This window comes from Prorops nasuta, unplaced genomic scaffold (genome assembly GCF_024137725.1).
Source record: "Prorops nasuta isolate Cenicafe-Biocafe unplaced genomic scaffold, Cenicafe_Pnas_1.2 PNAS00009, whole genome shotgun sequence".
Classification (NCBI taxonomy): domain Eukaryota; kingdom Metazoa; phylum Arthropoda; class Insecta; order Hymenoptera; family Bethylidae; genus Prorops; species Prorops nasuta.
In genome coordinates, this window is record NW_027116806.1 from 9024343 (window position 1) to 9047044 (window position 22702).

Here is a 22702-nt window from a genome sequence, read left to right on the forward strand (position 1 = left end):
GTCGAGAGTTTACAGTCCTGTACACAAAATAAGCAGGAATTTCAGTAGTTAAAAGTTGTTTTAATTTGGATTTTTTTACTACGTTGTTTTACTACTACTGGTAGAAATAATGCGTGGGAATGAATTACACTTATAACAATAGCAGAGAGAGAGAGAGAGAGAGAGAGAGAGAGAGAGAGAGAGAGAGCACTATCCATGAGCATTGAATGCAAGCAAATTATGCAAATACACACAACATCATTAATAGCGTTCTAGTTTAGAGGATTTTTAACATACGCGCAACAAAATATATATACGAAGAAAAGGCGTAAAGTATACTAAGTTAAAACTCCATTAACGACGGTCACTTTCCACGAAAAATATTATCAAGGCAGACGAGAGATTCGAATAATTGTGGGAATCGATAATTAAAAGAGATTGAAAGTACGTTGAGAGAAGAGATAACGCTATACGATTACCATTACATCGAGAATTTACAGCACTGTAAACAGGACAAGCAGGATTTTCGGTAGCTAAAAGCTATTTTACTTTGATTTTTCTTTTACAACGTTCTTTTATCACCACTGGCGGAAATAGTGCGTGGAAATAAATTACAATCGTATAATAAATAATAACAACGCTACCTGAGAACAGTCGGTATAAACAAATTGCGCATATATACATGGGAAATATCATAAAGGCAAAAGAAGAGATTTGAATAATTGTGGAAATGAATTACAAAAAAGAAGCTAATTCTCAAGATTAAAAATAGATACGCGATTCAGTTACGTTGCATTGGAAATGTTCTCAGGACAAACAGCATTTTCAGTAGTTAAAAGCAATAATTCTACCCACCACTACTACCACACCACTTCTATAGAAGTAATGCTTCAAAAGGAATTTACAACCGTGTGTAATAAACAATAGCAGCATCGTTTGTGAAAATTGAATATAAGCAAATGGTTCAAGTACATGGGAAATATCGCGAGGATGATAAAAGGAATCTGAATAATTGTACAAGTCGATAAGTAAGAGAGAAGCAAGTCGAAGGCTTAGAGTTCTCCACATCGTTAAATTCTACGATACGGAAATTTCTGCAGCGAGTCACGTAGTTATGCATCGTTATTCCTGCGACATATTCGTCTCTATATGAATATATGTATACGCGAAGATGGTTTGATAGTTATACCGGTACAAATATCCTCGCACTATTTATACGTACAATAATTGTGCCAGGTTGTACAGTTTGCGTGTGTTAAAAGGAACGAATGCGTGTGCGTACATGGAACAGCAGGTGGTATCGTTATTTCGCAGGAGTACCAGATGAACAAGGCTGGGGTCGAATTTTAGTCCCGGTATCCTACGTGTTTGGAAACAGTAAGAGACCCGGGAAATGAGCAAGAGGGGTAGCTCCGGCCTTTCGAAAAGTCGGCGAGCATACGTCGCTATGACGTCACGTTTCAAAAGCAAATAATTCAGGGCTTCGATTATATGGCCAGCCATAGGGTGGCTGCGTCACCGCGCCATGGAAACCAAGTGGCAGAAGTCGAGCGGAAGACAGTCACCCTCGGTTATACGTCAATAAACTGTTCTTGGAACTCTCGTCCTTACAAAGTCGAACGCCACGAGATTCTTTGTATACCTCTCCCCCCCCCCCTTCTCTCCTTATATTTCTATCTATTTTTCCCACTCGTCGCAATCACCAGCATTGTCCTTTTAATCTCATCGTCCATACTAGACTCTAACCCCCCCCCCCCCCTCCCCCTTGGTATTTCATTCCTTTTCCATCCACCCACTTCCATAAGAATCGTGTCTCCTCCTCGATTTCCGCTTTTCATTTTACCCCCTCCCCCTCGCTCATTTTCCGGTATTAAAATGAATACTTTTTGCGCGCAGCTAGGAGTTTTTGTCGGTGCAGAGCAGTCCTGGCGCTGTGTATTGGATTCGCAGAATTCCATAGCCGTGTTAGGTTCCGTTGGTTCCCGGGAGTCGCATCTATCGCCAGTAGAGAGCGTTTAGCGACGGTGGGCTGCTTCGCTATGGCACTTTTGGTGTTTCGTGCAACTTCATTGGTGGAGAAACGACACCCGCGAGGCCATAGGCACGCTCGTTCCATATGAAATATTAAGACTATACTGGCCATCTTCCTGCGTACATTTACTAATAAAGCTAGAAGTAGAAGAGGAAAAAGTAGTAATAGGGCTACTATTAGCCCTAGCACTCTATCGTTAATCCCTCCTCGTGAAACATTTACGCTTAAGCGCAGTACTGGGAGTCTAAATGCTGGATGCAGTCGGCTAACGGCCGGAGCCGAGATATAATACACTTAAAAGTCCCAACCTTGTTATTTTTATTTAATTACCAGGGAGTTTACTCGAGCAAGGAGTGATATTATTTTTCAGTCAATTTCTGTTTTGCACAGAGCACTTTGCTGGAAATTACTACGTTAATTGAAGGCCGCTATATTTTCTTTTCCCCCTTTTTCTACCTAGCTTTCCTCCGCACATTATTCGTACAATTGTTAAGAAATTGGATCCCCTTCTTGCTCGGCCGAGCCTGAACAATGCCGTAAAGCAGCATGAAATTTTGTCGCGTCTGCAATTTCTTGAAATTCATATCACCGGGCCAGTCGTTACTTTTTATAAACGTGTATTATCACGAATTTTCCACGGGAATATAAAAATTTTGATTTACACAGCGCTAGTAAAAAAGTTACCAGTCCGGAGTTCGTAAGAAAGTGAGAGGGGGGAGAGGGGGATTGTAGCTGTAGCTTCGAACGGCTACTGCGAGAAATGGTATTCTAGTGTTGAGAGCTCATTGCTGCGTATACCGGGTGGCTGAATAATTCCCGCAGCCAATCTGAGAATCGTAAATGGAGGAGAGAACTTTGAAGATGCGTAAAAAAGGTGAGGTCTTTCCCTCGGTTAAAAAGTTATTACAGGTTCAAAATTCTGTAATTTGTGGCATCTTGTTGGTCAATCCTTGATTAAATAGTGCGAAAGCGCTATCCTATTAACTGCACATTGTTTCAGCAATCCATTATCCAATGGAATACATTAAAATAAAATCTATTTAAAAACCTATTGTTTTTACAATATTTTTTATTTGCCACGAATTAATTACACACTCAACAAAATATATAAAACAGCAGATAACAATCAAATATAATTTCAACAAAAATAAACTTTCACTACTTTTATTTAATCTGGCAAGTATACATGAATTTAATACATATAAATATGTATAATATACGTCGGACAATCATTGTTCAACAAATCGCTAATGAATAGCAGGGAGAAAAGGGGGAAGGAGAAAATGAAAAGGGAACGAGAAAGGAAGGAGAAACCCTGGTAAAAGAGTTATTATGCATTAAGTTTTACTGCTCCCTGTACATTCGAACGTAACGCGCGTCCTACATAGCAAGAGCATGCTAACGAAATGAAAATATCACAAATGCTCTTTAAACTACCATCACGAATGCGTTATGCTTGATATTTTGCATGCCGCGGAATATTATTTCAACTTCTCGTTTATAAGAGTATGGGATCTTATTGATCCATGATGCAACGATAAATCAGCCGTGGTATTGCTTGGAATGTGTAGTGGTACAAATAAAATGTTGAAAGAAAAAGATTGGAAAAGCTGGACTTACATATGACGGTAAGATGGGCGTTGGCACGAATTGCTTTGATTCCCATATAAGGTCCGACCTGACATTGATATTCACCATCGTCGGTCAAGGACGCGTTGTGGATCCTCAGGTTATAAATTCCCGCCCTTTGGTCGCCTATTAATTTTAGCCTCGGGTGACCCACGATCTCGCCATCTGTAACATTGAAATGACGAGTTTTACCCACGAATTTACATTGTTTGCGACAATAATTTTTTTTATAGGAAAACTTACTTGTATAATAAAATGTAGATACCTGTTTGCTGAAAGTTATATTACATTTTTTTTATAAAATAATATGGTAGATTTTCTCTAAATAACTTCAAAAACACAAATTTTACTTCTTCCGCTTCGTTCTTGTCAGGAATTTATCTTTTTATGTGAAAATAAAATACATTGAAATTCAGGTAAGATTTACAGTGATCGATTTTCGAATAAAAATCGAAGGTTTTCTACTTGCTTACAACTTATTTTACTTTTCAATTATATAGTCAAACTTTTACTGAAAACCGTAGTCTTTTGTATGAAATTAAAACTTTTCAGATTGCAATTATTTTTTAAATTTGTCGTGCAATTAAGAATTGTTCATCCATTATTAGAAAATATTTCGTTTTATGATTTTAGACAAGTATACTACTACGAGTTCTTCTGTCTATCGTAAGAATATTTTTGTTTGTTAAAAAAACTCTCAGTGAATCAATTTTCAATATTTTTATGAAATTTAGCCGAAATGCTGTTATTTCACATCCTATACGTTAAAGCAATTTAGAGAAAATGCTATTTTTTCTTTTTAAAATTCAAGTAACATTTTATGAAACAGTAGAATAGCTATTTTTTAAAGTGAAATTTTTGTATCCATACTTTTAGAATTGTCATTCAAGTCTATATTTCTAATTGACTTCACCTGGCAGTCAATTTTTCTTATAAAAAAATCCGTATTTGAAATATTTTCTTAAATCTTAATTATATTCAGATTAATTAGAACTATAGACTACATAGATTTACGATGGAACGTTTATGGTGAGAAATTCTATAGCATACAAGAAAGATATCTCGTATAATTATTTTTAATTCAGTTATTATTAAGCAGTTCACGACTATTAATCAGATCCAATATATAATTAAAAAAAAAATAATATTTATTTTCTATCATTTCTAATTTTCCTTTACACAGGGCGTTATTAAATTCTAATATGGTACTGCACCCTAATTATAGATACTCTTACCACCAGTATTCAGTTGGTTAGTTGTATTTAATTGTTAGATTGAAACTTTTGTTTTGCTTTACAATTCTTAATAAGCCTAGAGGTTGTTTTCGTTTTCGCTTTCAACAAGATTTCAACAATTATCAGGGTTTGGGAAATTCAATACGACCTCTTCTTTTAACCATGGAAATTAATTTATTTCAAAAGTTTATAATGTAATTATCATCGATTTAAAAAATTTAAGAAAATAAATACTAAAACAAACTTAAAAATAACACTTTTTACGTCTAGCCCTGATTAATATAATTATATCCGAGTAGACCTGGCCTCAGCAGCAGCTACCATTATCGTCTGGTTATTTCCTTTCTGATGCTTCTCTAATCATGTTAGATTGCGAATCAATTTTTGAAGCTTCTGCCTTTAAAGCTGACTGATAATTACAAAATTGTTTAGTTTTACTTAAGCGTGATTGCAGATTCTGCAATATTTTCCTTTTTTACGAGATGCATAATTAAGAGGAGAAATTAAGACATTCGTTTGTTTTTTTAATCCTGCGAGACGCCCAGGGAATCGTATGTACAGGGGCCTTTCAACAGAATGGTGTTTCCTCGACCAAACGCCTCAAATGTAGCAGCGTAGAATACACGAGGGTCTATAACGAGAGTGTCTTCATTTCGCAAATCCGGCTTTAAGAATACCCGAACACCCCATCCCCACTTTTCCTTATCTGGGAGTGGTCCCTTTTCAGAATACCAACCTAGGGAAGCTGCTAGGATACCGCCATGGCTACTGTCTACTACAAAGGAATACAGGTTAGTGGAATCGTTAATAAAATACCCATAATTCCTGTAGGATAGATCCCATGCAGTATACTCCTCTTGATTCTTTGTGAGGTCTAATTTCAACAAGGAACTCCAAACTCGTTGGTTATGACATCTTTCTCCCACTTGAATAAACTTATTCTGGAAATTGGAATCTGGCGTAGTGTCACGTCTATAGTGACTGCTTTTGCTCTTCGATGAATTATCAAACATGTTCTCCTCCCACTTGACATTGCTCTGGAAGCGATAAAATGAACTAGGGCATCTTAACCCTGTTTGGGAGATTCCGCTGTGGTAATTATATAAATTCATTGACCAACTAGCGTTATAAAGATTCGAGAAGAGGAGGTTCAGCAGATACTGAACTGTTTTACCTGTCGAACCTTTGTCAATGTAGTCGTGCCAAGATTCTAAATCTACATCCATATCTATATCAAACCCTTTTGGGAATGCAATGGTGTCTGTAATGCCCATTGCAAGCTTCCATGATTCTAAGCCCACACGTGCGAAACTTGCCCGTTTCAGACGATCAAGTCCACCATTATGAATACGTTTTTGGATCAGATCCTGTGGCATTGTATTGGGCATTTTATAAGTACCTAAGCCAAAAGTAATGGCAAGTTCGGTCATGTTGCTCCATGTTCCTAAAGTAAATCCAGGTTTTATTTTAGCCTCTAGTTGTCTTACGAAACACTGGTCAAATGACGATACGCTGCTCTTATCTTCATATCCCTTGTCCGGTAATTCATTCAATTCTACATAAGGTAACGTACCCAAAGCCCTCAGTATATTGGGCGGAGCACCGACGTAATTTGTCCTTCCGCGCTCCGTAATGCCTTCCACCTTAGCATGCCAACGAACAACACATAATGTGGCGAGAAGATCAATCTCGACCCAATCTATTCCTCCTATAATGAACGGTTTTACGTACTCGGACAATTTTTCCCTAAGGGATACTTTTCCCCTTAAAGCATCAACTAGTACATTTTGTATGTCTTTATTAATATTGTAAATCTTAATGTCTGTGTCGTCGTGCTTGTAATCCACGCGGTACTTAGTTTTACATATATTTACGTAACTTCTTTTAGTACATCCGTTTACGAATATAATTTTATTGCTATAGTTAAATATGTCAACCAATCCAGCAGTTCTATTAAACACCTGTTTCTTTTTAACCATCGCGACATCCGAAATATCAAAGGTATCCAACACCCAGGCGAGGGGATATGTAAGATGAGCCAAGATCCAAACATCGAGATCCCGTCCTGAATAATCTTCAGGTAAACCGATGACCATTGTATCCTTCAAATTCAAGTCCCAGTAGATATTTTTTTCACTTTCACCAACGCGAATTTTCCCTCCATTGCGCATTGCGTATTCAATATGGTGCACATCTACGAATATGGCACTGTAATTCAACTTTAAATGATGAGGGAAACAAATATTTGTCTTGGGCAAGGTCGGTGGACTCCAAGCCCAGTCTACACCAGTGGGTTGCACTAAACGACGTTCTCGCAGTTCATCGTAGAGTGCGATCTTTAGAGCCATGGACCTGAAATCTGTAGCTCTCTCCTGTGCCTTTTTGACAATAGCGGACAGACCAGCCATTTCACTAAAATTTAAGTTCGATGGATAGCTCCTGTAATCACTACACCCAAAGTTCGAATCATGATATAATGAGCGAAACTCCATCGAACCATATGTTATGTTAGGGTCAAGCCTTATGGCTATCCACTGCTGTTTCGTGGAAGGCGTTTTATTGCTGAAACTAACAGGAAACTCTAAAATGCCAATCTCGTCATTTTCAGTGATCATCCCTGAAACTGGTTCCGCAACGAAGCACGTGTTCTCTGAGGTGTCACCGTCCTGAAAAGCCTCTTTTATAATCTCATCATCATTGCTAAACAACTGATGAAGTGAGATGTCATCCTTTTGAGAAGCATCTTCTTTTATAATCTCGTGAGCATTACAAAAAAATGCATGAAGTGTTCCACAGTTGACCGGCACTGCATTGGAACAGTTCGAATTTCGAGCAAAGTAGTTGTAGTTAAAATTTCGTTCTGCGGCAAGCTTCAAATCTAGTTCTTTGCAAGTTTTTGGACATTCTAAAATCGTTTCTCCTTCCCACATCCCCTTCTGACACCAAGAGAGGATATCATTTAAGCAAATGTCAGTCTCTTTAACGCTATCTATGTTACCATTCGCGGCATGTTGCTCGCGATTGTGTGCAACAGCTGCTGCTTCGAGCCAACCACCGGGAGGATTCTTCAGTTGCAGTGGCCCTTGTAATACGGTTATCAAACCAGTCCTGGATGCAGACACGTATGGAGATTCGCTTTTTGGAGGTATCATCTTGGATTGGCACGGTACAGCAGTCAGACGGTATATGGGCAAACCTGGGGCGCCGATTAAACTTATTAGTTTCCGAAACACCTCGCTAAACGTTAATGGTATCTTCTTTCCTGTCTGATGAAAAGTAACACATTACAATGAGTTACATAGCATAATAAATACAGAAAAGAATAAAGCGTAATAAAAATCCCTAATATGTCACCGATAACACGACTATAAATGACCTACGGTACGGATATCACGGAATAGGAGCTGCTTCAGGGTTCGTCGAATGGCCGAAGTTGAGCCAAAGCGAGGATGGGAGTACCACTTCACAATTAGAAGACTATCAGGCGATCTTACTATCAAAGGCTGGTGGGTGGTCGGATTTTCAAGCCGGCACCGTCACCTGTAGGCTGTTCACGCCTAGCCTTCCAATTTCCACATCCTTATTTGCCAAATGAACTCAACGAACGGCTAAAGGGCCGCTTATCCGCTCCCTGAGTTATCGCGCCAGAAGCTATTCTTCTCCTAATGGATCCCATTTATTTTACATCCTTCCTCCACGTTCTTTTATATTCCTCAAACCCTTAAAATGTTACGAAGCCCCATTCAGCTATTCGCCATTGTCATAACGACTTACCAGTCTTTGCAAAGTTTTTGTTTAAAAAAAACTAGCGCTCTTATTTACTACGGAAAGTTTAGCATTTTTTCCCTTCCGCTACACTTCGTAACAATTATTCAAGATAGTTTGAAAAGGTACGTGAGAAAAAAGTTTAACTTTGACACGATTCTTGACAAGTCACTCGAAGAGAAGACGAGACAAGACTGTAGGTAGATACAAATATGGATAAAGTTTGTATTTACTATCCTCGGGTTGGTCGAACGGAAAAAGTTTAGACACGCGTTCGCGAGCACGATCGTGATCGAACCGACGACACCCTTGATGCGAGTTTCCGATGACGTCATATGAAACGCTACGTTATAAAGTTAATTCGTGTCATATTTAAAATGTTCTAATAAAAATAACGTGATAAATACTTACTTGGCTCTATGACATAGGCGAAGCCGTCTTTAACCCACTGGACAATGCCAATTCTATTGCCGACCTCGCACGATAATACAACCTCCCCTCCTTCGTCCACCGAACTGTTGCTCGGTCTCACGCGGAAGTATTGTTTGGTAATATCGCCTGTAACAAAACAAGAAAAATTGCTTTAGTTATTTTTCTATAAAAACTCATTTTCATTTATCAAATCCAACAACAATGTGGTACAGTCGCGGGGTATGGGTGGACGTAAATATTGTAAATTACGTTGTGGTACAAAGTGTGCAATTATAGGGGTGGTAAAGGTAGAAAGGTGGTTCCTGTTATATTGTATCTCGTAGATCCTGTTTCATAATGTAGTCGACGTGGCGCGCGAGGATCTAACAAGTACAGGTTATTAAGTAGGTGCGAACCTATCTGGGGGCGTGTAATAACAATAATGTCGAGTATGATCTACACGTATGGCTAATAATATTCGAGTTAGTAAACTGGAATTGGAAGAACGCGAAGGTACGAGGATAAGCGTCCTTGGGCACAACCAAAAATTCCATTCTTCTTCTTTGCTTAATCTGTCTACTTAATTATGTTGCTTGCGGCTGAATGTTCGAAAAACAATTTTCTATATTTAATTGTCGACTACTTTAAATTTTTACTGAAGTGTATCAACGGAAAATGTTGGGACACTTTTTTAAATCCAAGCAAAATTAACTTTTCCATTTACCTTAATTGAAAAAAAAATTCAGATACAAATTTAATTGCAGATGATTAACGAATGATAGGTTTTTTTACAAAAACCTATAGCTTATATACATATCCATATTTTATTCGTGCTAACGCACTAAGACTGTTGCTCATAGTTCTTGAATTCTAGTGAAAATTCGAATACTGTTATGGTTGTTAGTTTTTTCTTAGCGTTATCAACTTTTTTCTAGCTTCTCCGTCGAATATCAATTGTTAGTAGCAGCTGGGTTACGTATAATCCCGCAAGATAATTAACGGCAGGTTCATTTGGACTTTTGACATCGTCAGTTTGCTTCTTGGCAAGAGCTTATTCCAGCTTGTAACTGCGGAGGGAAACGAATTACAGTCATGAACCACGTTAAGGAATTTCCACGCCGCGGTGTGGAACTAGCTTGGTTTATAATAAGCCACAACTCGGCTTGCCGAGAAGAGACGCATTATGATTAGCGTTGTAAAGTAGAAATTAGTGGCAAGTCTGTTACAAGCAATGCTTCGTAGAACAACTACCCTCGGTCGTTTATTTGTGTAGCATTGGCGTGTCATTCTTATCACGATAAAAACTTTCCTCGCAGTAATAATTATTTTCTCTCGACAATAATGAAATCTCAACATATTCAGAGATTTATACTTAATTCTTACTTTCTCTTCCTTTCGTTTTACTATATTTTTATAACGCTACGTTTGTAATGGAGAAAGGCAAGTCGTCCAGATATAACTGAGCCATATAAGTACATGGCCTTTTATTTGTATTAAATCTCAATATGATTATTGCTATTGGATGGGCCAAATTTATCAAATTAGGTTTTTCGATTCCAGCTTATAACTTTTTCAAATGTCAGCACAAAGAAAAAAAATGCTTAATTATTGTTGAAATACAATCAAACACATTAATTTTTGTTACTTAATATTTAATCCTCTAAACACTAAGATTTGAGCTGTTATTGCTTGAACTTGAAGTCAGTAGTGTATTAAAAGTCAGCTAAAATTATGGCTTTACTAGCTAGTACTTAAATTCTTTCAAGACTATTAATTAAAATAATTGCTTTATTTAATTCTGTAATTTCACCTTAACGCTAGTGATTCTAGTTTGGATTTCTTCTTTTTTAAAGAAATACTAGATTCTTTTTCCCAGCTATTTGACACTATTATTTTAACAGATATCCAGAATTATCTCTTATGCTGTTTATTGGTGATGATCGTAATTTACTATAATTTCTTGAATTCTGTTATTAACAATAGTGAATACACATGTGTATTAAGTCTGTTAATCTTCTGTGAACTTTATCAAATTATAATTGGTACCTGTCAAGGGTAAAAGTACATACATAACAGAAATATTTGATATCATAATTAAAATTAGTTAGAGACTTTTGCGTCTATAAGCACGTAGCTCAAATACTTTTTCTTATTGCATATGGACTTCCTTTGAAGTTAGGTAAGTGGTAACGTAAAACCAATTTCAGACAAGTCTGGTGTTCACAGACCAAGAATTACTATTAGCAAGATCCACTTCACTCAACTAGTCAAACCATCTATTTTAAGGACTGGATAAGAAAACAAAGGTCTTTTTCCTTACAGGAAAAAAAGTCATTGTTACTATCTGGTGATTAAAAATCAAATCTGATTTCAAATTTACAATCTCCTTTTAACTATTTCCTACTTCCATAATCATAATGTCCTTATGTAATATTATAATAATTTTAACCATATTTATATGGTATTTATGAACTGTGTTACCTTTCACCTCAACTATTATTGCTTTTCCTAATTAAATAGCTAAAGATACTAATAAAGATTAATTAAAGGCCTAAACAGGCAAGAGTTAATCTCCTTATAGATATCTCTGATGCTTACCTGAAATAATTTATAGCAATTACTTTTCAGCTATGTGCTCTATGGTCTGTACTATGCTGTTATAGGTATTCACTATTTCAATTTTTGATCAACCTAATTCATATACTTATATTAGTTTATATATGTATAGTAGCAGTAGCAAAAATTGTGCACTTTGAATTAACACAGTTGTCTCTGTTCATGGGCTATATATTATAGGATTTTCTTTAGTCTTCGTAATATCCATTGGACTTTGTTTTTTCTTTCAGATTAATAAAGAGCATTAACTTCACTTGGTCCTATTAATTAGGTGACTAATTGCATACAAATATTTATAAGTAGACTAAATTAACATTTATCACGCTTACTCTCCAGTCAATAACTAATCTGAACTGTTGAAAGAACCCGTCTGAAGTATCCTGTAGGTAGGCTGTAAGTCCTGTAACAGTCAACACAGCCTGTTCTGCCTGTTTGTTGTTAGCCTGGACTGTAGCTTAGGGACGGGGACCTAGCGATATTGATATCCCCACTCTAACCTATTGCCATGCCTAGCTTTATTCGTGTACACACCTACACATTGGCAGTCAGGTAAAAATGTGTAGTGAAGAATATGCATAAATCGCTGACTATCGGTAAATTTTGTTACTTTTGCCGGACTTTTTTTGTTTATGTATATAGCTACACATGCTTACCTCTGACTGCCAACGTGTAGGTGTGCACATAGCGAAAAGGGTCAGGGAGCGTGTAGCAAATACACTGATAGTGAAATGTCAGTGTGTGAGTGTATACATATAAATAAATTGGCATTCTAAAACTGCGAAAATTGACCGATAGTTTGTGCTGATAGTATGCATACACATTCTTATTACACTGGCATTGTGTTGGTATGCACCTTCTGTATAAATTTGGACATGAAAGTGGAGGGACTGTTTAAACCTAGACTGAGTCTGCAGTTTCTTATAATATATTTCTTGTATCTTCAGTCAATTTGCAAATATTTAGACATCTATAAACAAACACCTTGTAAAATTCCAAAAAACTACCCAAATAGTTGACAACAAAAACATATATAAATGAAATATAAATTGAAAAATATAAGATTTGCTAACCTGAATTAATCGTTATAATTTTATATCCGTATTTCATATAAAACAAATGGAAATTACCGATAATTTATCTGTAATAGATTTATCAAATAAAGCGGAGCAATTCAAATAATACAATAAACCTGTTTAAAATATATACCGATTGATTAATATCTAGCTTCTATTCCTTTTATTCGCTTCAAAGTATCGCGTTACCTAAAAATTGTAGATGGAGCGTATTCATTCGTAGAACAAAGTAAGTAGAATTTAATTGAAACATTTGTGTTAAGCGGTATACGCGACTCGGATTACCTAGGAAATGCTTCTTCTCTGTTTGATTCCGTAAGCAAAGCAGAAGCGTTCCATATCTCTTAATGCAGCGATAGAAATTGTCGTGTTACTATCTATTAGCTTGATCTCCTTTTCTATCATTTGTCCACTTACTCTCATAAGCTCGTTTTACTCGGTCCTTTTGTTCATTCGCTTGAAAATGCAATTTCGAGCATTACTGCGGCATCTAACTCAATCCGCACCGTTCCTCTCAAGCTTTTGTAGTCCCACCCACACCAACCACCGTCTCCCCCTCCTCTTTCTATTTGTATCATTTTCTCCCGTCTACTCTGCCCTTGTTCGCTTCAATCTCGGCTATTGCCCTCGTCTCTCTTATACACCCGCTCTCCTCCTTCTTACTTCGTTTCTCCGACAAACTCATTTTGTCACCGCTTTATACATTCGACATCGGTGCCAAGTTCTCTCGCTTATATGCAAGGAGTGCAAAAAACTCTCTAATATTGCTTTTTACCCTGCTCCTCGTACTTTGTTGTTATATTTGGAAATCTTTTGGCACGCAGGCTAATCATTGGAAATTTCAGAAAAATTTTATTAAATTCGCCAAGCGTTGCTCCTGATGATATTCGTAGGACGGAGAGTATAGTTGTGTGTATGATACTATTTGCAAATTGTATTGTTCAAGAGGTGAAGACGAAGGAGGCTACAAAGTGGGTAAGCGAGAAAAGTTAGAAGAGTAAATAGCCGAGGAAAGTGTCATAGTGGCTCTTGTTCAAATTTTAAATAATGAGTCACTTCAATTTTCACTTCTTTGTAGCAAACGATCCTCATTTGTCTCGTCCAAGAGAGTTGAATACTTTCATTTATACAGAATACACAGAGATAAAACCGCTTCCGTTTAAATTTCGTCGCATCGTCCCCTCTGTCGCTATTTGACATCTTGGCTTAACCGTTTCAATTCCAGCGTTGATTTCTCCTTTCCTTTTCCCTCTTCCTTTCACCTTTCCTTTTACCATGATTCACGACAAAAATCATCTTTCGACAAAGTGTTGTAAAATATTCCACAAAGACTCTTCCCCTTACAAATCAATTTCCTGTAGAAATATTGAACAATCGATTAAACCAATAAGCTAATGATCTGCACACAGGCAAAGCGTCTTAATTTCATTGATAAATTAACATGCCATCTGTGTTCATACTTCTGCAATAGGAAGAATATCGTAAGGATTTAATCAGTGTGCGTTACATAATAACCTAGGCAATTTATTTATAGGAGCAATTTGGTAAATTCTTGGAAACGTTATCTTTTACAGCTTCGCCTTTATATTAATGCGAATCCTGAACGAAACGCGATCTCTGTTAGAGACAAGGATCTTGTAAATAAACGGCAATAAGAGCTTAATTAAACTTTTGCTGTAGTTCTTAAAGCTCTTATTATGACAAATATAATATCTGGATGAGAAAAATAACGATAGCATTTTGCCATCTTGCTGCACATCAAGAAGTTCCGAATAATGAGTCTTCTGCATGGTTCTATTATTAAAAGCTCGCGGAGCACTCTCGAAAAGAAAAAGTATTACCTTTCAGACAGTAAATAAAATCTACAATTTATACTCGGTACCTACTATATGCTCCTTTACATATTATCGTATATTTGGTGTGCAAGATATTTCCATGGTAATAATCTAAAACTGAAAATTCCTTGAATTGTAATAAGTAATAAAGTAGAATAAAACGATTTTACATCGTATATTATTTTTGATTTATATTATAATTAATTTGGAATTTCAAATTAAAATTGTATACGATTTTTCGAAAACTCCTCATTCTTTTGATAACAAAAATTTTTGGTATCTGATTTTATTCAGTATCAAACATTCCATAATCTCTTCAATTTTATAGTTATGATAAATATCTTTATGTATGTGTAAACTTCAACTTTTAATCTACCGAATACCATAAAGAAACAATTACACAAATGTTTTGAGTCATCTTTTTTGAATAATTTCTTCGATCCTCTATATTGTTGATACACAATTAGTCTTGTAAATGTTTCAAGTAAATTCATGAAAATCTAAGGTCGGTCAATACTCGTATAAGAAAAAAGGCGCGATTATTCGATGATTCCTTACATTATGTGCATACACAATTGCAGTACGAGAGAAAAGACATGTTTTCTTTACGCTCCTGATTTGGCTTTTTGCAATTTAGAGAAATTGTGAGCATTGGATTCGTCTCCAGAGTTCTTGCTTCCCTCGCGAATCTCTCTTAGCGATCATCGTAATTCACCATTATCATACACATTTAGCCACAGATAAGAGAGTGAAATGATCGTAAGACTGGACTGCCAGCAAAGTGCCAGGTTTTCTTACATTTCCTCCTGTGCGAGGCGAGCCTTCTCCCGAGACGCGCAATAAACTTTTTGCCTCTTTTTCTCACTTCCTTCATTGAGAGATAAATCCAGTTGTCTCCTTTCTTGCAACATGCATTTGCCTCGATCCCTTTCTTCTTTCCCCTTTTACAGTATTCATTAACCTTTCCCATCTTCTCGACTCATCTTCTCTCCTATGCTTCAATTAAAACACAAACGAATCACGTGCTTCCTGCGAATGCATTTCCACTCGCGTTTCCACGTTTCATATACGCGCAATTATCCAATTTTTCTACACGCAACAAGCAATAAAGAAACTGAGGCTCGTACTCGTTCGATAATTTCTTCCGTCGAGCCTTCGACTCGTATAATATACATTGTTTCGCGATACTCGTTAAAAAATCTACTATGTGTATCGTGCATTAGTGGAATTTTCTGATTGGACGTAGGAGGTGGCAGTGGCTCTAATCGATCGCAGGCAGAAAAGAGTGCTTATGGATGACAAGCAGGAAACTGATATGTGACTGGAAACGATCTTTGGCCGCTGGTTGGCAGATCGTTTCGCGATACTTGTTAAAAAATGTACTAAAATATGTATCGTGCATTAGTGGAATTTTTTGATTGGACGTAGGAGGTGGCAGTGGCTCTAATCGATCGTAGACAGAAAAGAGTGCTTGGGTGATAAGCAGGAAACTGATGCGGCTGGAAACGATCTCTGGCTGCTGGTTGGCAGTATATGTGTTTTCCCATGTGAGTAAAAAATGTCACGATAGAAGGAAGGATGGCTCTGGGTATCCAGCTCCACGAAGGGATATCATTTCAGTTTCGCGTATCGATCGTTCCCCCAAAGGAGTACGTCTTCCTATAATCCATCTCTATCAATAGAGACTTTGCAGCGAGCCAACATTGCCCACGAGGCGAATTGTCGACGTACACACGGCTATAAGCTTTTCCACCAACTCCCTTGGATTTTCCACTTGCGCTAATTTATCTATTCAAGCATCATAAATTTCCTTTAGAACTGCATGGGATTTTAAAATTCTTCAAAGCTCCCGAGCAACCAATGAACTACATTTTCAATAATATAGCTTTAATAATGAATTAAACGGTGATATATAACACTGATAGTGCAATAAAGTAGGATTAATAAATCGCTTACGCAATTATAACAATTTGCTTTTGTTCCAGTGGCTAAAATATCTCTATTTTCGGTATTTCGCGATTATTATTAAAAACGACGCGTGAATCGCGTGCATCATCGTGAGAACGATTCGCGCGGGATATCGAGGCAAAGCAGGAAAATTACAGTTTTCGTGCAAGTTGTGTAACTTTTATAGCTGGAGTATCTTGGTCGAGTTAAACTGTTTTTTTGAACGTCTAGAAGGATTTCCCGTAGCTTCTGCACTTGCCTCGGTAATATATATATAGTATAGCTGAGGGTAAACTCTTCGAGTTCGAAGTGTACATCGATACTCGCGCCCGTAATTTGACTCTCGAACGTCTTGGAACTTGCAATATCTACAGACATCGCCATAAACATCAGATTGTACACCATCTTGAAACTCCGAAGCGTAAACAAATTGGCAAGAGATTGCAAAAGACTTTCGTGATGATCGTTTACCTCGAAAAACGTATTTCCATGGAATTAACGGATATTTATATTCGATCCGATAAAGCAGCTAGCTTTCCTCTATAGAATTCTTGCAATTTTTTCAATCTTTCATTATATAGCACGGCTATCGCGAGCGGTAAATATTTGCGAAACGCGTCCCGGAGGAGCGATCACAAAAGGAGCTTAAACGGGTTTCTCGGGAAAATGTAAATCATGAATGGATATATTCGGTTAACAGGCATAGTTAGTTCAGCCTTACGAATTCAATTATCGCGTTGTTTTTGGCACGCGTACAAGAGCGACAAAAATCTCTTTCCCTCTTCGGCTCCGTAGAGCGAGTATCTCTTCGCATTTTAGCGCCCCTCGTTTGTCCCGCTCTCGCTGCAGTTATGTGCGGTTGAGTCGTTGCTATATCCGAACAATGCCACGGCAACTATCTCCATTGCGAATGCGAAAACATCGCGTAATATTCGCCAATTGCCGTATATATTTTCTCCGCCAGCCAGAATTCCATCTCCCATGCAGCAACGCTGCAGGACCCGACGCAACACGCGTCGCCCTTTCTCCCTTATACCCCGGCACGCGTGTTAATAAACAATGCATTTTCCTCCCAATTTCGCCATTCGGACAACTCGTTATCCAAACATAATAATTAGTAATGAAATTACGCTCTAATGGAATTAGCGAATTTCCTCGTAAATTTCCTTAAACAAATTCTTGTTGTTTCACTACTATACCGCGAATTCATGAAAATTGCTCGTCCCGTTATTTGCCAACTTAATGCAGGACCCGTTGAAACTTTTAGTCTCCGGATTTTATCCGGGGTCATATGTAACGTATACCTATACCACCGCTGGGGAAAAAACAGCGAGGGTTGAAAATTATACAGGGTGTTTCACTTAATTCGCCCCAGAGCGTGGACGTAAAAATTCATTTATCTTCGTAACTATAAAAGATACTACTCTTTTGCATAAAGTCTTTTTGGATCTAACTATATAGGGAGTACTTTGGGAAAATTCTATGTGATAAAAATTGATATCTTTAATATTTACGTGGATGAACGATTTTTCGAGTCCCTGCTCCGGGGCGAATTAATAAGCGAAACGTTCTGTACAACGCGAGATAAGAAACATTTTTCGTGAATTCTCCGCAGTGGCGTTGTTTGACTTTGGACGATCGTCACGTTGCAGAGGCTCTTGCTTCGCGATAAATCCATTTGGAAGCAGTGTGTACTGTATACATATACATATATATATATATATATAGTCTTGGCAAAGGAAAGTGTGCTTTGGGTGGTGCCTTTAATAAGCAGGGCACGCGCAATATATTTGGGGACTAGCTGCTCGTCCTCGTGAAACTGTCAGCTGGAAGCTACGCTATGCCCAACGACGACATGAAATGCAGCCAAGAACGAGCCTTGGGAACCGGAACATCAGGTGCCGCGCAGTCTTCTTGGCTTAAACGCCGCGACAGCGGCTAATAGCCCGTCGACACGTACAGATACTATGTATACCTACATTGGAAAACATACACGTACACATTGTCATTCTCCCAACAATTGCCACAGTTAAACACAAATGGAAAATGCTTGCCAGGAGTGCGCAGGCTAGTCCCACCTCATACCGTATTCATTATATCCACGGACAAATCTGAAAATCCTCTTCGTGCTAAATTGCAAATAGTACTCTAGCGTTAATTGCTTTCTTAAGTAATTCCTGAAGAAAGAATTATTACAGTGGCAATTTTGCGTCATCGTGCTGGTGAAAACTAATACGATGATTGATAACTCTGTACGTGTCTTTATTGATCTTCATGACTATATATGTATATATATATATAAGAGAGGCTTTCATCCACGTGGTGGTGGTGCTGGTTCGTTCTTGCGTATAGAAGAGGTCGCGGTCCACTGCTTGAATGGACTGTCTGGCTGGTTGGATAGGTCGCGAATGGCTTGCTTGGCGGCGACCATATGCATTGAATCATTCGCGCCGCTTCACCGTAAAATGGCCAAAGTTTCGTCTTCTCGGAGTTCGGTATCGGAGCCAGGTATAAGCGGACCGGTAGCGTAGCTTGAGCGCCGCTTCACGGTTCTCCAGAATCCTGGCTCCAACTGGTACTGTACCACTATGTCGGTTACGTTAGCGATTTATATCACTTGTTATTTTCTTTAATAGTAATAGTATCAACTTTAATTGTAAGCGACAAGTAGATAAAGAGACTGTAATATTTTTTTTATTTTTTGCATTAATCTTTTTCCTATTTCCAAACCGTTCTCCACTTCCGAATCCTAACTGTAACTGGCGTATGACTTAATGCTCAGTTGTATCAGTGAATTTTCTTTCTCCACTTGGATCAACCATTTTTCCTATAAAACCTGTCGAATTATTCCACATATTTGAAACGTGATTAAACGTATAAAATCCAGCTTTTATTTCTATATCAATACACTCATATAGGTGCAATGAGTATTTCTCAGCCTTTAATTCACTAGCGAGTAGAATAGCTCTCATTTCTCAACTCTGACGTCACACTTTTCCTCACTAGTGGACAAAACAGCTCATTTCTCAACTCTGACGTTACACTTTTCCACACTTGTGAGCAAAATAACTGATTTCTCAACGGTAATAGGAAATTGATTATATTGTTCACGTTGAACAGTTTGACAAAATTGCATTTTCGGCGTGTGTGTGTGTTCGAAAAAAGTAGATCGTCAAATTAGAGCTACGCTAGTATTGGTGCATAAAAATATAAGCAATTTCATGAGTGTGTAGACAATAGCACCGAGCGTAGGTAATAAGCTATATATGTTGCAATGTACAGTGCTCACTCGTTAAATCGCCATTTCCACATCCACGAGGTTAATACAGTATTTTTTCCAGCATGCTCGCCAAAATTATTCGTAAAAATTAAAATATCATTAAAAATACCGCATTAAACTACTATTTTTATTACGACGCACGCGCCTAATGAACAGTTCGCGGCTCTTAATTTATTAGCGAAGAATATAATTAATTTTCCAACTCTCCGAGGAAACACTTTTCCTCATTCACAGCGCTAAATAACTGATTTCTCAAGGTTCATGGGAAATTGCCTTTTTGCTTACGCTGAATAGTTGACAAAATTGCATTTTCGACGTGCGTGTTTGAAAAACAATTTTTTCTTCTCGGCACAAGTCCTTTTCCTATACCTCGAGTGATGTGCTCTCTTGCCTGCTTATTTTCTCCTCTAACGATCCATCCGCATCCGAATTTTGGCACGAACTGCCTTCCTACGGCTACAGCTCTGGATAGATATATATAGTACTGCTGGCTTGCAGCAGCGACTCACATGTATACATAGATAGACCCTCACGAATACTCTTGCACAGGTTACTCGAGACTGCCGAAATCCCGACGTCTAGCGTAAAGCAAAACTTTCCACCATTTCCCATACACTGATTGAGTAATCGTCTAGCTAAAGTCATATAACGAACACCTCTATGGTTCTGCGAGAATAAATCTTCCATTGAATTTTAATAGAGCGATAATTTGAACGAGAACGCGACGATCATTGTTTCGTGAAATATTCAAAAGCAATTAAATATGTTTAATACTCCGTCAATCTTCTTGCATGTATACACATTATAAGAGATTGATGGTAAAATATTTCTGAAAGGCTAACGCGCTACGCGTAATTTGTAAGAAACTTTAGCAAAGCATTATAATTAAACGAGAAAGAAGCTGGTTCTATTAATGAATCATTATATTATAAAGTGGGCAATAAATTTCAAAACGCAAGAGGCAGTTTGGTGAAATAAAGGTTTCGCGCGATTGAAATACGTAGAATAGAGTTGGCTAATTGCAAACACATAACGATAAATCTTGATCAAATTTACACTTTATTAGTTTTGCAATAGTTTTTATTTTGAAATAAGTATTATAGCGAAACTATTGCTATTATAGTTCTTGAGGAAATTTAAAATAATGTACAGATTGTTAGAAGAACAAAAATAACATTTGTTGAGAAATTGCGAACATAGTCGGTTAATACTGAACACTGGTACAATTTTTTCTTTTACTTTATTTGCTACTTTCTTTATTTTATACTTTTTTCTTCTTATTTAATTCTTTTCTGTAACTCTAATATAGCATTTTTTCTATTTTTCTCACTTTCATATCGTTAATTTCGTAATTTTTATGTGAAGTGTGTTTTTAGGTAACAAATACTTGTAAGTGACTTTACCTAACGTAAGATTTCCGTATTTTACTTCATACCTTCACAGCTCTTTCAAGAGTAAAATTTCAAGAACGTTTTTCAACCTCCTATCATGTTTTTCCTTTTGACTCAACGATGTATAAAATCAATTAAAGACTGATATATATGAGTGATCATGATTTATATAGCTTTTATATTGGTTGAGTTAAATTGTTTGTGAAAAGAATTAATTTTTTTAGACATTTAAGTTATACTTTAATAGGACATAGATTAAAAAAAACTACCCTACAATAAATGTCGTATAAAAATTAAACGTAAAGGCAAATATTTAACTGAGTTTACCTTTAAATGTTAAATATGTTATCCAATTTGTGAGGTATTTTTTTATCATAAAGTACGCGAGCTTGTCAATGGACAAAGCTTGGTTCTATCAGCTTGTACGTGATTCTCTTGCTTGAAATATCAAATCCAGTATTACCTGCCGTTAGCAATTAGTTGACTTACGCTTCAGGTAAGTCGACTATAAGAGGTCTCTTTACTTGTATTCAGATAAACTTTATATCTAAAAGAAACCGCTCTTATATTATAATTGAGTGACTTATTAACAAATATTTTTAAAAATGTTAAATAACAATAAAAAATAAGATATACCACGAATATGTTAGTACTGAATGCAGATTAATTTTCAAAGAGTCTCTTTAATCATTAAAAAATATTCTCAACAAACTCACTAAGTCAGTTTGTTAAAATTAAAGTAAACACACTTAATAATCTATTTTCTACTAAAAAGAAATCTTAATTAAAACTAGGAAATTACTTTTTTGTAATTAAATTAGAAATTATAATTTAGTTAATGTATAGAGTAAACTTTAACAATAAACAGAAAAAACGAGCAATATAGGAATTAAAACAGTATTAATTGCCAACAAATTCCTAATAATCTTATTTTCTATTGCTGTTTCGCTGTTTTTTTTTTTAAATATTTGTTAACAAATCATTCAATTGTTAAAATATAATTTTCTCTCTATAGAATCATTTCGCATTCGAGTATTTTAACCAAAGAGAAGCGTGACACGTGACAAAAAGTTAATCGCTCGTTTCAGTGTAATACTTAATAATTATTCTGATAACTGACGATTTTAATTCCAATAGCTATTTGAAGGGCTGGCACTAGATTTAATCCGATCGTTTGTGTGATCGGGCAAATGGAGCTTTGTGCCTTTAGGGTGGTGGCAGGGCATTTCAACGCTCGTCACTGATGCGGTTAACTCAGTCGCGTCGATAAAGCACAAACGTAACCTATGGCACCGTGCCCGAAGAAATTTTATCGTTGGCTGCAGGATGGAGGAGGTGGTGTAGGAAAATCGAGGGGAATTCAGCTTCGGGAATTGGAGCAAAAGCGTAGTGTTCTCTTGTCCACTGCCTATAATATTGAATTCGTATCATTCGGTCTAGAATTACAAACCGTTACCTCGGACCCTTTGCAATTGCGACTGCGATTCCAACGCGAGGAGCCACTGGCGA

At 37.0% G+C, this 22702-nt stretch overlaps 1 protein-coding gene across 1 annotated transcript in view; it reads right to left on the bottom strand.

Moving 5' to 3' along the window:
* The window catches only part of LOC136776224 (nephrin-like), a 102421-nt gene extending 92650 nt beyond the window's left edge, over positions 1–9771 (bottom strand). Inside the window, exons 1-5 of the mRNA XM_066731604.1 lie at positions 9708–9771; positions 9468–9627; positions 9283–9374; positions 9052–9198; positions 3632–3805 (exon numbers count right to left, since the gene is read on the bottom strand). Of these exons, the coding sequence (XP_066587701.1) occupies positions 3632–3805; positions 9052–9198; positions 9283–9374; positions 9468–9627; positions 9708–9771 (637 nt within the window). The remainder of the gene's footprint in view (positions 1–3631; positions 3806–9051; positions 9199–9282; positions 9375–9467; positions 9628–9707) is intronic.
* Positions 9772–22702: the final 12931 nt, after the last annotated feature.